General features: G+C 35.9%; 2 protein-coding genes across 2 annotated transcripts; both read right to left on the reverse strand.

Moving 5' to 3' along the window:
* Positions 1-128: 128 nt before the first annotated feature.
* Positions 129-2,286, reverse strand: LOC131162141 (plastocyanin). The gene has a single exon (XM_058118327.1). It carries the CDS (start codon positions 889-891, stop codon positions 382-384), a length of 510 nt encoding a protein of 169 aa, XP_057974310.1. The 5' UTR covers positions 892-2,286; the 3' UTR covers positions 129-381.
* A 1,973-nt stretch (positions 2,287-4,259) lies between these two features.
* Positions 4,260-5,580, reverse strand: LOC131162140 (uncharacterized). The gene is made up of 4 exons (XM_058118326.1): positions 5,316-5,580; positions 5,132-5,226; positions 4,656-4,913; positions 4,260-4,576 (listed from the first exon to the last, which is right to left on the reverse strand). Exons 1-4 carry the CDS (start codon positions 5,434-5,436, stop codon positions 4,409-4,411), a joined length of 642 nt encoding a protein of 213 aa, XP_057974309.1. The 5' UTR covers positions 5,437-5,580; the 3' UTR covers positions 4,260-4,408.
* Positions 5,581-17,451: the final 11,871 nt, after the last annotated feature.

Here is a 17,451-nt window from a genome sequence, read left to right on the forward strand (position 1 = left end):
TCGAATTTTACAACCTCAGCTCCTTAAATTTAGTGTTTTCATCATATATACGCATTAGCCTTTTTTTTTTGGTGGAAAACAAGGTAATGCACACAAAAACAAACTGAAGAGTGAAGACAAGCCAACCCTGCACCGCAAATTCTACAATTTAAATGATAAAATGTGATACAACAAGAAGGCACATCAATACGGGCCTCCCTAATAATACGTTCTTTGATTTCCAAAGACGCGAGACTAGCAAACAAACTCTGCTACGTACCTACCCAAAAAAGGGAAAACAAAAAAAACAATATATATATATATATATATATATATATATATATAAAAGATGCGGAGTGGAGCTAAAATAAGGAGGAGAAAAAAAAAATGAGATTGGAAGTTCTAATTGACGGTGACTTTTCCGACCATGCCGGCACCCTGGTGAGGGGTACAGTAGAAGCCGTAGTCGCCCTTGGCGGTCAAGGTGACGGCGTAGGTCTCGCCGGGGGCGTTGAGGAGGTCCTCGTCGTTCATGGATATCTTGGCGGCGTCCACCCCCTCCGGCACCGCGTCTTCGTCGAACACCACGTTGTGGGGGAACCCCGCATTGTTCTTGAACACTATCTTCTCCCCGGACGGCACGCTGAAGTTGCTGGGCACGAACGCCAGCGACCCGTCGTCTCCCCCCAGCAGTATCTCCAGCGCCATGGCGTTGCTCGCCAGCACGGCGCTGGCCGCCGTGGCAACCACCGCCACCCCCACGTCTTTGAGGGAGGCCTTGACGCCGCTCAGCCTTCCCGGCGCCGTCTTGGCTGGGAGGGAAACTCTGGAGGGGGTTGAACCGGCGGAGGCGGTGGCCTTGAGGCCGGTGAAGGAGGGGATGGCGACGGCGGAAGAGGTAACTGCGGCCATAATTGTTTGAGAGAGATGGGAGTTGGGGTGTTGTGCCGGGGATGGAGAATGAATTGAATAATCAGAAGGAGAAGAAGAGTGGTGAGGGACTATTTTAAGAAGCTACGTGTGGCTTTGGTTGGATAATTGGGGGGATGGATGACGAGTGGAATGGGCTTTATCTGCTGCATACTGCTCTGATTGGCTGGGTCGGATGCCATACTCTGACGTGGCACGATTGGGCTCATGTGAGGTGGAGAATGCTGATGGAATTTTGCTACAAATTTCTTGTTCACACAAACACACACTTACCTATTGAATTTATGAAAGTACAAAAATATGTCTTAAAATCTCAAAAATTCAATTAATACAACAAAATCAAGTCTTAGTTTCACTAGTGAAGTCTGTTATATCAATCATTTTTCTCCAATTGACAATTTTTTTTAATAAATTCAAGTATATTAAATCTTTATTTACTATCTCCTCCCAAATTATTTTAAACTCATACCCCTTCTACTGCCCCCTACATAAACTAAGTCAAAAATTCAATTAATCTCTTCTAAAATTTTAAAAATATTACAATTCTTTTCCTAAAATTTATGAAAATGACAGTAATTCTCTCAAAAAAAAAATTATCTTTTACAAAATATAAGAAGAAATTTATGCTTTTGAACTTTTTTTTTTCTTTTTTTTTTTTTGTAATTTCTTAAACCTCACCTTCATAAGCTAATTCCTTTATATAACCATTTTTATGTTTGTTTCAAAAAAATTTCCATTCATGGTCATGGTTGCTAACAGAAAAATGAATGGTTAAAATTTTCCTTTTTTGTTTTTTTCTCAAATCAACAAACAAATTTTTGAGTGCTCTTACATTATCTCTAGGAGAGATCTTAAATTTAACTATATATGGATTTAAACAAAATACAATATAAAAATTATATTAAGTTATTTTGTCTAAATTTATTCAATTCAATTTCAAGATTCAAAATTGATATTGTCTTATTTTGATCAATAACGTTAGTTATTACTGAAAAATTATAAATTATTATTTTAAAAGGTTTTATTGTAACTAGCACTTGAGGTCAAAAAGAGAAGACATAGTAACTTTATAAACAAAACTTCTTGAGATTTTTCTTTAATATTAGGTTCCTAATAAATAATATTGACATAATACGTAATATAAATTCAATATAATTGCATAAAATTAGTAAGTAAAAGTCTTTAAAATAAATTTTGCTTAATAATAGGGATTAATTATGTTTTCACTCAAATAAACTGTAAGAAAAAATTATATTAAAATTTGTTTAAATCCACTCAAATCTAAAATAAAGATTCAAAATTCATCCTTCCAAATATATAGTAATAATACTTACACTAAAAATCAAAATCATAATCATAATAGTTACTGGTTTCAATGAGCACCCATTAAATAGAGCAATCAATGCTTCCCAAAACACAACCTAAAATTTGATCCTAATCTCCGCAACAAATAAATGCTGTCTAAAAATTTTGAACTTAATACCGAGTGTACCTTATTATTTCACTATTTTTGCATTTACCCTATATTTGGAAAGATTTTGAATTTGGATAAGATATAATATAAAATTATATTAAAATTTGTCTAAATCCATCCAAATTCAAATTTTAAGATCCAAAATTCATGCTCCCAAACACAGTGTTTGTGTATGTTGCATGTGTGTTTATAAAATATACGGGATTTAAATGCAAATACAGCTTCCAACCATTTGCATTCAAGGTGCAAATGGGTTAAACATGCATGTCCCATTCCCATAATTTATAATTATTCTGGTTCTATGTTTGGATTTGTGTCAGTTTAAATAAAATACAGCACAAAATTATATCAAATTTCATCACATACATGTAAAAACAAATCTAGCACTTAAAATTCACGCTCCCAAACAAAATGACACAGCAGAATAGACAATAAATTTCATTAACCTGGGTGCTAACAGATGTACCTAGATGCGCCTGTGAAGAGAATGAAATGTGACTAAATGCACAGCAACAATGGTTTATAACCTATAATTACATCAGCTCAGGTACGCCCACAAGTTCAGCTAAAACTTTGCCCCAAAAAATAAAGTAGCCCAAATCTAAGGAGACCAAATCACTTCTCATTGGGAGGCTGTTAAAGAGATCTAAAGTTCCTTTAAAAAAGCAGGTTTCTTCACTTATAAAAACAGTTCATCTACGTCAATGTCAAGGGAGTGTGAAGAAATACTAAGACTCTTTTGCTTCACTCCTAACATCACCACCTTCTTTTTTTGATTTGGCAGTTGTCGATGAAAAAAATGGGTTATGCAAGCCACAGCCTAATCTCAGCATCACTGCTTATCAGTACGAGGAAGTAGCAATTAGCAAACCGAAGAAATCTTTTTGAGAAAAATTCTATGATAAGAGAGTTTAATTTTGAAACAAGTGGCTGTTAAGGGGGTATATATGGTAGAAGGGTAAAGTACTTGAAATCTGATTCCCCTTTGGCATTTCAAAGCAGGAGTTGCACATTCAGAATTTGAATGATGCTAATATATATTTAATTTTCTTTAGAAGCTAGATGTTTATAAATCATAACTTCCACACCTCTATAACCTTCCCCTCTTAAGCTAGTAGTATATAAATTTTGAAATCAGTAATCTCAGATGAACGAAACCTTGTTAACAGCTTTGCTAGGCCACACAAACCTCTTTGCCACTCCAGTCCAAAAATCATTGGCTATCTATCTTTCTTTTTTACTCCCATAGCCTACGCTATTCAGCTGTTGTAGGCCTTGTGGCCTCTCTCTCCTCGAATTATCGCAAACCAAATCACTCTACACGTCACTGATTTGCTACAACTGACCAAATGACAACAGCCTCCCTCAAGGGCTTCAATCTATGCTGCTGGTATGTAATTTTTCTTCCTCTAACATGGACCAAAAATACAATTCTAAACCCACTCGATGCATAAGAACAGTAAATAGTGCCACAAGAATGCCGTAGAATCAAACCCAAATCTAAATCCTTCAGCTTTTATAGCTCCGTACATCACACAAGAATTATACTTTGGAACTGAGGAAAACTAGAACTTATGTATTATTAGTATTACTATAATATGACTACTAGTCTACTACCAAATAAATAATAATAAAAAGTTGATTCCACAATGTAGACATCATAGCATTATTTCTGCATTAGGAGGATTCTCTATCCTCCTTTCTTTGTAACTATCTCTTCTATACATTAATATACTTTCTTCTTCAATCCAAAAAAAAAAATGCAGACAGCACACCACTCAGTGTCAGGACTAAAGCACAAGAAAGTCCATTACCAATGCGATGCAGATTCATACAAGTTAATTGGACAACATTTTCATGTTTTTAGCATGTAATATTGGCAAAGCAATGACAATATAGATAAACTATAATAAACACAATACCAAATTGTTAATTTGGATATCAATATAAATATATTTACAAATGAGATAAATATTAGTTTAATAAGAAATAGAATGTACATAGGGTATGATTGATCCTTTCACCTCATATCATGGGAAAGACATCATTGTCATCATCATCCAGATCGACATACTTAAAGTTAACGTCCCATTTTGGATTCCTATAATTGAAGCTGGGGTTCACATAGCACTTCATCTCATGAAACAGGTTCAGATTATCCACTAGCTTGTGAAACACATTGCATCCACAGCACTGCAGAACAAGAACAAACCAGCAGAAAATTAGAAATCCTAAAGAGAGACTTTTAAGAGAGAGAGGGATCGAGATTGACCTGCACAAACACAGTGCCATCAGTGTAGGCATGGGGATTGATGGCTCGAGTAGTTCTCTGACCACAGACGTTGCAAGTGAAGGCCACCCGCATTCTCCGACGTGGGGATTTAGTGAAGAGGGACCACGGGAAGGTCGAAATATTCTCCGTACTGGATCCAGACTCAGCTCCAGCAGGAACCGGAGGCCCTTCCATTCCGGAATCCGTAGTCCACCCTCTGACCGAAGCCGCGCTCAGAACCAGACCCATTGCTGCATCCTAAAATTCACCCCAAAACAAGCCCTAAGCTATCAAATTCTATACAGATCAAAATAGCTACCAATATCACCATTTAGAAGAATTCTTCAAATCAGAAAGTAAATGCCCCAAAACAAAAGCCCTAATTCATCAAATTCTCAACAAATCAAAATAACCACGAATCTCAATATTCCGAAGAACCATTCTAGGTCTGGAAACAAAAGAAAATCAAATCAAACCTTTGAGAGAGGGGAAATCGACGAGCGATTGCCGATAAAAGGATCGATGCTTGAATCGTTCGAGTCGGAACGCAGATCGGGCTCGTTATCGTTCCCTGCGAAAAAAAAAACAGTCAATTTGCGTTAAGAGAGCTAACAGCGAACAAGGATTTATCGCATCCGGAGTAGGTAAAAACTAGCTTACTTTTGGAAGACATGTGGAGCCGGAGGAGTCTTCTCGGCGAGTCTTTGGTCTTTGGAGAGAAGATCGCTGGCACGGGAGAAGACGGAGCTACGACAGTTGCAGGGGAGATGAGGGATTCCATGGCAACGACGGCGAAGAGACAAATATTTCTCCGGCGAGGACTCTGGTTGATCTCAGGAGCTGTTCACAAAATCAGAAATGTCTGGGAAGATCTTTACTTCTTTGGGTTACGAATCGGAAGTGATATTTTATTCTGTCTGCTTATGTTGAATTTACACGTGGCAAGTGGATTAAATCCTCTTTTAGCTCCGTTTTTATATTTAACGACCTATTTTCCCCACAAGCATTTTCTTTATCTTAATCAATTTTAAAAAAATATTATTTAGGCTTTATGTCGGAAGTTTATGGGAAAGTAGTTCATTTTAAAATTTTAATTAGATAAAAATTATATTGACTTGTTTAAAATCATAAAAAAAAAATATGAGAAATAAATAATATGTGAACAATTTTATAATTTTTATAAAAGCAAAAAATAGTGATTGAGATATAAGAGAAAAGTCAATTTTATTTTGTGAAAGTTTTAAATTTATAATTTTAATTTTTTTTTCTCAAAAATAATAAAATTGGGCTAAAAGTAAAAAAAAAATTTCTAAATACATTACACTTAAAATGCTATTATATATATATATATATATATATATATATTTCCCTTCTCTCTCTTAAAGAGTATAAATTTTTTTCTGTTGGCTTTTTGAGTCCGATATATGTTTTAATACTAACAAAACACTAGTATCTTATGTGTGTACTCAGTATGTAAACAGATCTTCATTTTAAACACACACATAAGAAAAGAAAATTGAGGTCATATAAGACTTAAAGTTCACATCATATGACAGATTTCATAAAGAGTTTAGAGCAAACGAAGGAGAAGAAGAAAACACATATTTCTATTATAAATGCATTTTTGGTTTTGGTCTATAATAATTGCATGTCATGCATAATATGGATTGACAAGCTCAGAATGACCATAGTCTGACCGTAAGGATCCAAACCTGACCGTAGGGGACTAAACCTAAATTCAAAAAAAACATTTTTTTTTTATAAAAGTTAAACGCATGCAAAGGTTTTTAAAATAACTTAAGGTTAAAAACAAGATTTGCATCAGTCGACCGACGTTGGATTTTTAGGATTAATTTAAAAACCTGATTAACCGAACCCTTCTAGTATTAATTAACTCAGTCGACCGAACAGACCATAGGTTTAAAAGTCAAAAGTTTGACTAAGTCTCAGTCGACCGACCCTATTATGAACTAAACTTCCACGGTCGACCAAACCTAAAATTTTGACTTTTCTACCACTCTCAGCCGACCGAACCTTTTAGTTCAAAAACACCTTGGTCGGCTGAACCATATAAGTGGTCAATTGGCCTTTTGCCTTGGTCGACCTAACTCATGAAGGGTTCATAATCGCCCAAATGATGGTCGACCATCATGCTTCTTGGTCAACCGAGCTATTGATTGAAAATTCAATATTTACACAGCTTGGTCGACCGGCCCTTGCCCTTGGTCAACCGAACCTCTTAGGTTGCCAAGTTTTTATCGAGATAAACAGAGATTAACTTTAATTAAACCTCATTAAACTTTTTCCAAAATTCTTCTTATGTCCCCAATGGTTATATTTTGTGGAAAAACTATAAATACCCCTTCCTAACTCCTGATTAGCAACTTGATTACCCCAAAATTCTCTCAAATTTTATACTTAATTTTTACTCTCTTTATTATTTCTTTGATTAAATCTTTCAAGAGAGTTTTGCTTTAAATATCCTTTTGGGCATTTGCTTTACAAATCAAAATCTATTTTACTCTCATATTTTATTCACATTTCATATCTTATTTTTTAGAGTAAATCAAAGTTTTCTCCATATATATTCATTGATATATATCCTTAGAAAAAATCTATTTCTTTGCTTATGAATCTTGCACATCCATTGTAAGATTCAAAGGCTCACTTGCGTGTGCTTGCAAAAATAAGTTTTGAGTCTTTATCCCTAGATTCTCCAGCACTTTATTTAAAAGAAAATATTTTTGGAGAAAAAGTTTTATTTGGCCATAAAATCTTTGAGCACTCATTATATATATTATTACTCAAAGATTATTTTTGAGAAAATCACTTTACTCACACTGAGCTTATTTTCATATCATACGTGAGTATATTTTTAAGCTATAGTGTTGTACATGTAGACACCCCATTTTTACCCAGGCCCAATGTATGTATTACTATTATTATTATTATTATTATTATTGTTATTATTATTTTCTTTATATTATTCTTATTATTATTATTATTATTATTATTATTATTATTATTATTATTATTATTTTCCTTATATTATTATTATTATTATTATTATTATTATTTTTCATTAGTATTATTATTATTATTATTTATTTTTACTTCTATTATTATTATTATTTATTATTATTATTTTTAATTTTTATTATCATTATTATTAATGTTTTTTTTATTACTATTATTTTATTTGTTATTATTATTATTATTATTATTATTATGTTCATTGGTCTTATTATTATTACCTTTATTTTTATTTTTATTTATATTGTTTATTATTATTATTATTATTATTATTTATTATTTTCATTATTATTGACATTATTTTTAATTATTATTATTATTAAAATTTTTACCTTCACTATTATTTTATTTATTTATCTTTGTTATTACTATTATTATTATTATTTTTATTATTATTACCTTATTATTATTATTACCTTATTATTATCATTATTTTTTATTTCCTTATAACCATAATGGTAGTATATCTTATTTCCAAAAAAAGAGAAAAATACCAAAAGTTGAAAAAGGTAATGATGTTAGGGTTTTTTTTTTAAAAAAATTTTTATAAGAGGGGGTGGTGCGCACAGCCAGGAAAGAAACAAAAAAAAAAAAAAACTTCTCCGGCTCCTTCTTCATCTTCTACCTCTTCTTCTCCTTCGGTTTCTTCTTCACAACCGCCGCCACCCTCTCCCAACAGCACTCTCTCTGTTCTAGCCACACCCCCGGCGAACCTCCCAACCTCCAACGAGACACCAGCCGAGCATCTCTGCTCCGCTGCACAGGAGTTCCCGCCGCCACTCCCTGCTCACTGCCAAGCCTCCGGCCACCCTCCCACTCGACGGCACAGCAACCCAGCCGCCTCAGGCTCCTGCTCTTGATCCCCTGCCGCACCAAACCTCAGCCCCGTCGCTCACTCACGTCGTCTCCGGCCACCAGCAGAAAAACGCAGCAGTCGCCCAATCCTCCAGCCACCGCACCATTCCCAGATCCAGTCCGGCGGCCCCTTGTGTCCCTGCAACTCCGACGAACCTGCAATTCCGGTCACCTTCCCCAGCGACAGCCACTCCTCCGGTATCCCCCTCTGCAACTGCTGCTGCTGCTGCTCCTTCCACACTGAACTCCAGCTCCCAGCACCGCCAGCCCTGCAGACCCGAGAAGCCACCACCGAGCCAAGCCATCATCTCCGGCAACCCCTCGGTGACTCTCTCAAACACACACACGCACACGGAACTCATGCATGCTGTTTCTCACACACACAATGCATATATATATTTATATATTTATTAGTGTTAATATATATATATATAGGTATATATTGGTTTTGTTGGGAGTTTTAATACTTTAAATGTTTATATATTTGCATCTATATGTATATACTATATTGACCATATTAGTATTATTATTTGTAGTAAAATCATTATTATTTATATATTGTGTTATTATGTTGTTTTGTATGTTATTATTAATAATGTTGTTAGATTGTTCGTATATTACCATTAATAATGATTTGTATAATATTTCTAATATTATTATCACATCATAGATGTATTGTTATTATTAATATTATATGATTTATATATCATTATTAGTAATATTATTACTTAGTTGGTTTATTAATATTAGCATTGTTATTATATTAATTATATTAGTATTAGTATTACGTAAGTTTGTATTTATTATTAATTACATGATCGCGTTATTCTTATGTTCCTGGTTTGTATATTACTATTAGTAAAATTACGGCATAGTTTGGATGTTATTATTATATTAATTATTATATTGATTTTATTAGTATTAATATTCTATTGTTTGCATATGGTTGGTATTATTATTATGTGGATTGTTTTATTATTGTTATATGCTATTATTAGGTTTATTATGTAGATTGTTTCATTATTATGTTTAGGTTTATATAGTTGATTTGCATATTTTATATTTTGGTTACGGTTGGCATGTTGATATATCTAGTAATATTGTGTTTAGTATGTTAGTGTATTTAGCATGTTAGTTTTAAGGTATGTTCAATATTATAATGGATATTACATATTATATATTTATTACTATCGTATTTGTAGTATTTTAATGTACACAATATCATTTATCTTGGTAACCTTAATATTTTGAGATTATGTTATTATTGTATATTAGGGTACATTTAAAATTGCTGCCTCACTACTATATATTCTTAACATTGTATTCTCGTATTTTGATTTATTGTATCTTGATGTACTTTTAGGGTTGAAATTGCTTCCATATAAATTATGTACTTAGGGTTTTTGGTCATTATTGTACTCACTTTGTATTTAATATTTGTATAGTTAAGGTTGCGTATTAATTTTGGTTGCCATATTAAATAGGTAATTATTAATTTTAGAATTAACTTGTTTCCATAAATTCAATTATTTTCTTGCCCGTTTTAGTAGTTTACATATTTTAAATTCGATTTGTTTTCCTTAATTAATTGTTAGCATATGTATGTCTTGTACATATCTTTGACAGCGTGTTAATATTAAGATAAATATCATATTATTTAAATATGTATATTGTTAGTTAATGATATTTAGTATTGTTACTATTAATATTATTATTATCACCATTATTGTCATTTATTATTATTAGTATTATTATCATATCTATTACTACTATTAATATTAGTATTGTTATTAGTATTAGTATTATTTATTAACGTTATCATTCTTATCATTATTAATAATATTATCACTATTTTTAGTATTTTCTTTATTCGATCTTATACGTACTATGGTATATATTTTGATAAAATATTTTCTTGATTTTTAAATCCCTATGATTTAATTGCAAGGGGTATTAGCCTTTGGGCATCACGTACCCTAAGCTCTGAGGGAATATATGTATATATTTATTTATTTTCCTATGTATTTATAAATTCATAAAAAAGATTAATGTAAAGATTTATTAGATTAACTTAGGGATAATTTTAAATTAATTAGGTGCCGTTCTTAAGAACGGGCGCGTAGAGGGTGCTCGTACCTTCCCCTCGCGTAACCGAACTCCCGACCCCAATTCTGGTAATGTAGACCGATTCTACCCCTAACGGGGTAGTGATCATGTGTTCTAACCGCACTAAAGGTTAGTGGCGACTCTTACACCATATTTTTCCTGAAAATATCAAATTGATTTTTGATTTCGCCGCCCGGGGCACACGCGCTCCCGGGACGTCGCGACAGCTTGGCGACTCCGCTGGGGACTTAGAGAGTCGAGCCATTAATTAATTAGAAATTATCCTAAGTTCTAATTTAATAAATCTTTTAATTACTCCTTATTTTGTGAATATTTTAATTTGTAAATAACTTTGATTAATTGTAAATATTTTACTTCCATAATTTGTAAATAACGTTAATTAATTAAAAAAAAAATTTTGTTTCCTTATTTTTTGTTTCCAAATTTTTGTGAATAAACATATTAATTGCATATATTGTGTTTCCTTATCTTTTGAATATATATATTAATGGTAGATATCTTGTTTCCATATTGTTTATAGCATGTGAATAAATGTGGGGATAGCGGGATTAGGTTAAAAAATTGAATTCACACACCCTCACGCTCTATACCCGAGCTTTCCTTACTAGGACTAGATAGGAGTGTAATAGCGTCAGTCCCTTCGTGGCAGAGCTTGATGGGACCCGCGAACCACTCCACTCAGTGCGGGTTTTATCCGGACCCCTATGGGGGAGGATGAAATTCCAAACTGGGAACCTTTTGTCAATAGGGTAACCTACCCACACATACTTGTCTATAGTCTTCCTTAACTAGGGTAGAGCCATGAAGAACCCTATACATACGTACCTACCCTAGGTTGGGATAGGAGCCACATCCTTCTCCATGAATAGTGTGTTGCATATATGTGAAATACTTTGTATTATATCATGCATTTGACATACATTTAGACATACATACTACTTAGTTAGTATTCTGAAAAAGCCCAATAATGAGACCAAGACCCATCCTTTCAAAAAATGAAGCACTTGGCCCAAGCATTTTAAAATATGGGTTGGCCCAACCCTTTTCAAGTAACTCGGGCCCAATTTTTTGAGAAATAACAAGTATAGGCCCAACCTTTTCCTAAGTAAAAACTCGGTCCAGGCCTGATTCTCAAAATGGGTCAAATCCAGATTTCCATAAATGGGCTTCGGCCTTATTACCCTAAAAATCCGGGCCCATATTTTCTAAACAATCAAAGCCCAAATCCCTTTAAAATTAGGGTCTGATCCCATCATGAAGTATATTAAAGTCCATATTTTAAAATACTTGAGGCCCAAGTGCACACTAAAGTCCACAAGTCCGCACTGAATAAATCCAACGGGTTGACCAACCTGGGTCAACCCCAACCTCAGATCATAATTTGACCCTTCATAAAATCTGAGATACATGAACCGATTGAGGGAAGAGTTGAATTTAAATTGTGGCCCATCAATGATTGTCTTGAAATCTCTCATTAGTGGGACTTTTCCTAGAATGCTGACAAAGTAGTTAGTTAGGTTACATTGCATCCATGTATTCATGCGTAATTTCACGCGTAATCATGCACGCTAGGTCACATGCATGTTCATATCTCTATTTGTATGTGTAATTGCACTAGTTACATCCATGCACAAACATACATTGCATCCATGCATTCATACCTATGCATTCACGATTCTAAAAGGAAGTTTGTTGGTTTTCAGCTCCTAATCAAAGAGGTGGTTTAAGTAATATAAAGCAATAATTGAGACCACCACACATCAGTACAATACCAGGCGAAGAGCGAGAGAAATGAGCGAACAATTGGAAAATAGAGTCCTGGGTCTAGAACAAGGACAAGAAGAGATAAATGACAAGATAAGTAAGGTTTTGGAGCTACTGATGAACAAGGGAAAGGCAGTGCATGTTGATCCCGAAGTAGATGTGGACCCCGCTCATCCCCCAGGGTTCACCCCAGATCATGGACAAACATCAATTCCACCGCCTGGTGTCATGGGGGGTCCACCGCCAAATATGCCTCCTTTCATCCCTGCTATGCCAGCACAGGGGTTCCCAGTGGTAGGAACTCCTCCGTTAGTACCGTCTGATATGGGAATAAGTAAATCTGAGGCTGAGCGTCGCTGCGACGTGTTAGAAGAGCGCTTAAAAGCAATGGAAGGGTCTAATAATTTCGATTCAGTTAACCCTAATGACCTTTGCCTAGTACCAAAGGTCACTCTGCCGCCAAAATTCAAGTTGCCGGATTTTGAAAAATTCGATGGGACCCACTGTCCTCGGACCCACCTGTGCCTGTATTGCCAAAAAATGGCTGCACATACTGATGATGAAAGGTTGATGATGCATTGCTTTCAAGATAGTTTGACTGGAGCAGCTATCAGATGGTACATTCAGCAGGATCGAGCTCGAATTCGTACTTGGAAAGATCTGGCAAATTCCTTCATAGCTCAGTACCGCCACGTGATAGAAATGGCACCTGATCGCATGACCTTACAAAGCATGCAAATGAAACCTAATGAAACATTCAGAGAATATGCATATAGGTGGAGGGACATGTCTGTCCAGGTCAATCCTCCGGTGGAAGATAGGGAGGCTATCTCCCTATTCGTGAATACATTGAAAGATCCCTACTTCGGGCATCTCCTAGGGGCAACCCCACATGACTTTATGGATATTGTTGCTACTGGAGAGAGAATTGAAACGGCCATCAAAGTCGGAAGAACCAAAAGTGGTGATGCAGAAACTGACCCGAGTAAGAGGAAGAAAGACGAGGAAGCACAGATGATTCAGGGGCATCATTACCAAGAGGGTAAAACCCGGTGGACAAATAAGAATTTTGCCTACAGGCCCACAGTACATCAGATAGTGCATTCAGGTGCGCAACCCCAAGCAGTTTCCTTCGGACCTAAACCTATTTCAAGGCAGCTGAATGTTCAGGACACGGGAGGGAGCTCCCTAATGGAAAGAAAGAGAAAAGAAGTTCAACCTATTCCGATGACATATGCAGAATTGTTCCCGCAATTGGTGGAAATTAAAATGGTTGCGCCAATACCAGGATTGTTGCTACAATCCCCTTTCCCAAGGTGGTACGACCCAAATGCTCAATGCGAGTATCATTCTGGGGCAATAGGTCATTCAATCGAAAAATGTTGGCATTTCAAGCATAAAGTACAAACCTTAAGAGATTTGGGTCTATTGGCAATTGACGTGGAGGAGCCTGTTGTGCAACATTGAAGGAATGTTTTGAAGATCAGATCAGTCAGAGAAGTACAACAAGTTTTGAACCAGAGATATTCCGCATATAGTCGGAATAAACGGGTTTACTTTTTGACCATGGAAACAGAGAAATACAAGTGGCAAGCTTTTGATTGTTCGCCCCCTACAGGGATGCTATTGTTTTCTTTTGTTTTCCTCTTTCTTTTGTTGCAATTTATTAAAGGTTTTGTCTCCGAAGTTTCCTTTTCTATCAAAAAAATGAAATTATGCATTTTTGTATGTCACTTGCATCGGGAGTTCAATGTCCAAAATTTTGTTTACTCATGTTTCTTTGCTAAGATAAGGAAAATAAAATACCAGTATTCATGAACCAAAAGCAGGTGTTAGTTACGAAAAATTCAAGCTACGAGATGAAAATAAAGCAAGATGAAACAATGTTCGTCACTCCATGAGTTCAAATACTGCGAAGAAGTTCTGAAAGCCTCAGTAAAATATGTGTTGGTTTCATGAATCTCATGTCAGTCCGCTAATCAGGTTTTGATCGAATGATAGATGGCCATCTTTGGCCGATCAGTTATCCCTAAAAAGAACCCAATATTGATTTACCATTTGTTAACCCACTTGAGCTTGATTGATAAACTAGTCTTTTCTTAAAAGCCAGTTCACCAAAAAGTTAACCTGGGTTGGCTCTCCTAACGTTTGGCAAGTCATATGAGACAACAATGGGCTATCAAAATGATGGCAGGCCATTTTTCTGCTACCTAAAAGAAATTCAAAGAAGAAATCTCTTGCAAACCCTTTTGAGCCTGAAAAATTCATTTATTGATTAACCCGTCAAAAGATCACACCCCACACTGGGGCAGTTAAAAAAAAAAAAAAAAAAAAAATCAGTCCCAAATGGAATTCAAATGAAAATGAAGTTAAGATTCCTTCACAAAAGGAAAAGCAAAAGTTGCGATAAAAGAGAAGGAAGAAGAAAAGAAAAGAGAAAGAAAATAAGGGACATACTACGCATGTGATCTTTGACCAAGTTACCCTTAATGAAAGTGCTGATTTTGAGCCTTATTTAACTCTTTCTTTCTTTAACCCGTACCCCTAGCCTATATGACAGTCCAAATAAAAGACCTGACCAAATTGGTATACATTGTTGTCTCTAATGATTTGTCAGACTCAATGATTGAGTCTGAACTACGTAATGACCTGATCCTGAAAGGGTACGTAGGCAACTTGTCCAAATGACAAGTTCGGTCAATATCTTGCAAGTGCCTCAATCCAAACTGGGGCAAACGTTATGAGGGGATGGGATTTTTGAGCCTTGGTTTCCCCTTTATTTTGAAAACCCATATTCTTAAGCCTACGTTTCGTCCCGAGTCTTAAAGACCATCTTGAGATCAAAACATGGGTTGGACTTGGCAGAACTAGGGGCAACCATTAAACAAGAGGTTCATAATGGTTTCACGGCAGAACAAGGTAGAAGAATAGTTCCCCAATAAAACAGGGGCAATCGGTGAAAGAAGAAAATCAGCTATTCAGTTCGAAAAGGTAGCACCATCATCGTAGGGTTCTCGAATACTGGTATGAAATTTTCTGTTGAAATAGCATGTAAACACAGTAAAACATCTATTTTGTGCATATGACCTTTTGATTTAGCAAGTTGATGTCCCAAATGCATGATCATTCATCATTCATTCCTCCATAAAAAAAAAAAAAAGAAAAAATTCCATTCTTCAAAAGCTCCAAAAGGAGGACGGATGGTCAAAAGGGCTTAATCACGGACACATTCACCAAAAGAGGATCCTTGTGAAAGACAGGTAAAATGGTCAAGAATAGTTACAGATGCACTTAATTTGATGCAAACTCCGTGTTGAGTTCTAGTAACGCTGATTTGGGGTGCCTTCGTGTCAAAGTCAAGTTTGAAGCCAATATTAGCAACAAACGATGGTAACTGGGGCAGATTTTGGGTTGAGTTTTGTTTGGACTAATTTTGATGCCGTCATATCAGAGTGCATGATGAAAACATAGTCAAGATCAGTGGATGAGGATCGAAACTAGGCAAATTTTGAGTTCATTGGAGCAAATTCAAGAGCTTTCAAGACAGAATCAAAGTCAAAAGCAGGGTCATGACCAGTGGCATGTAAACACTGAGGCAGATTTTGAGTGCATTTTTGGAATTTGAAACATGGCCAGAATCAGCAGGCACACCCAAGATCAGAGATTGGGTTGTTGATTACAAGTATGTTGGAAGGAGAAAAGATTCATGCATTACCATGCATTTCATTCATTACCATGCATTTCATTCATTACCATACACTTCATGCATTGCATAAGAAAGAAAATATAAAGGGCATCTCATTCAATATGCATACATCTTTGCATTCACGCATCATTATGCACACAGAACAACATTTCACTGCATTCTAGCATCTTAGGTAGCAACATGCATACATATAGCAATAGAGCACTATTCAATCACACTTGCCTGGTTGAATAAACTTTTGAATAATTCTTTTGCCTCATTGACTGAGCCATTCTGGTCTAGACGTATTTTGAAATTCGGGCAGCTGGCCCCAATGCATAGATTAACATACTTTGAAACTGTGGCAGTTGACCCCTTGGTTGTTGAGTCTCAAAGAGGGTAATCTAAAGACAGCCAAAGAAACTCATGTTTTCATTCCCGATTGATAATCCCCAATGGAATAATTCTGAGCCCTATGCTTGAGGACACTTTCCAAAAAAAATCTCAAGACTTCGTACCCGATTCATCATCCCCCATACAAAGTAGCCATTTCCCTGGTCCAAATTGAGTCATCTACCTTAAAATTAGGGCATCGACCCTCACATCCAAAATTGGTGTTGTTCATGACAAAATCGAGGTGTTGGATCACCTCAAAGCTTTCTTGATTACCTCATTCATGAGAGCAGTTTCATCCAAATTATTCTGATTATCTTATTCACTTTTATTTGACCCATCGCGGTCCACTCTTATTGACCCATCGCGGTCCACTTTTATTGACCCATCGCGGTCCATTCTTATTAACCCTTCGTGGTCCCATCTTATTGACCCTTCGCGGTCCCACCTTATTGGCCTATCACAGTCCTATTCTTATTGACCCATCGCGGTCTCATCTTATTGACCCTTCGCGGTCCCACCTTATTGATCTATCACGGTCCTACTCTTATTGACCCATTGCGGTCCCACCTTATTGACCATTCGCAGTCCTATTCTTATTGACCCATTGCGGTCCCACCTTATTGACCTTTCACGGTCCCATCTTATTAACCCATTGCGGTCCCACCTTATTGACCTATCACGGTCCCATTCTTATTGACCCATTGCGGTCCCACCTTATTGACCTATCACGGTCCCATCTTATTGACCCATTGCGGTCCCACCTTATTGACCTATCACGGTCCCATTCTTATTGACCCATCGCAGTCCCATCTTATTAACCCATTGCGGTCCCACCTTATTGACCTATCACGGTCCCATTCTTATTGACCCATTGCGGTCCCACCTTATTGACCTATCACGGTCCCATCTTATTGACCCATTGCGGTCCCACCTTAT

The sequence above is a fragment of the Malania oleifera genome, chromosome 8, assembly GCF_029873635.1.
Source record: "Malania oleifera isolate guangnan ecotype guangnan chromosome 8, ASM2987363v1, whole genome shotgun sequence".
Lineage (NCBI taxonomy): Eukaryota > Viridiplantae > Streptophyta > Magnoliopsida > Santalales > Ximeniaceae > Malania > Malania oleifera.

Excerpts from the sequence above, each read along its gene's own strand:
- LOC131162141 (XM_058118327.1), bottom strand. The coding sequence starts at position 891 with ATGGCCGCAGTTACCTCTTCCGCCGTCGCCATCCCCTCCTTCACCGGC.
- LOC131162140 (XM_058118326.1), bottom strand. The coding sequence starts at position 5,436 with ATGGAATCCCTCATCTCCCCTGCAACTGTCGTAGCTCCGTCTTCTCCC. Across the intron at positions 4,914-5,131 it reads CGATTTCCCCTCTCTCAAAG|GATGCAGCAATGGGTCTGGT; the intron begins GTTTGATTTGAT and ends GGTGAATTTTAG. Across the intron at positions 4,577-4,655 it reads ATGGCACTGTGTTTGTGCAG|TGCTGTGGATGCAATGTGTT; the intron begins GTCAATCTCGAT and ends CTTGTTCTGCAG.